The sequence below is a fragment of the Cariama cristata genome, unplaced genomic scaffold, assembly GCF_000690535.1.
Source record: "Cariama cristata isolate BGI_N322 unplaced genomic scaffold, ASM69053v1 scaffold25548, whole genome shotgun sequence".
Lineage (NCBI taxonomy): Eukaryota > Metazoa > Chordata > Aves > Cariamiformes > Cariamidae > Cariama > Cariama cristata.
The window spans coordinates 1-382 of NW_009629793.1; the positions used below are offsets into that span (position 1 = coordinate 1).

At 51.0% G+C, this 382-nt stretch overlaps 1 protein-coding gene across 1 annotated transcript in view; it reads right to left on the reverse strand.

Moving 5' to 3' along the window:
* Nucleotides 1–201: 201 nt before the first annotated feature.
* Nucleotides 202–382, reverse strand: part of LOC104165631 (myocyte-specific enhancer factor 2D homolog) — a gene marked incomplete at both ends in the record, with an annotated part of 7,189 nt that continues 7,008 nt past the window's right edge. The window contains one exon of the mRNA XM_009705304.1: nt 202–339. Within this exon, the coding sequence (XP_009703606.1) occupies nt 202–339 (138 nt within the window). The remainder of the gene's footprint in view (nt 340–382) is intronic.

The window sequence follows — 382 nt, forward strand, 5'->3', positions numbered from 1 at the left end:
GGGCTCTCGCATTCCCTGTGCTTCTTGTTCAGCGCCTGTTACGTTTGGGGTGGGGTGGGGTGGGGGGACACGGACACGGACACGACACGAGGAGGGTGTCGGGAATGAGGTTTGGGGATGGGATATCGAACAGAAGAAAAACAAAACAAAAAAAAAAAGAACATATAATGAAGGTTTTCCAGCCAAGGGGTAGGTACTTACACCGTATCGCTTGAAGAGGATATCCAGGTCCTCGCTGCCTTTACGGTATTTATCCTCCATCAAAGGGCTCTGGTCTATCGAGTCATCGCCGTCGGGCTCCGGGCTGTCACAGCCGTTAAAACCTTTCTTTCTTAAGGTCTGAAAACACAATCGGGACAGTTTGGGATCTGGGAGTGGGGAT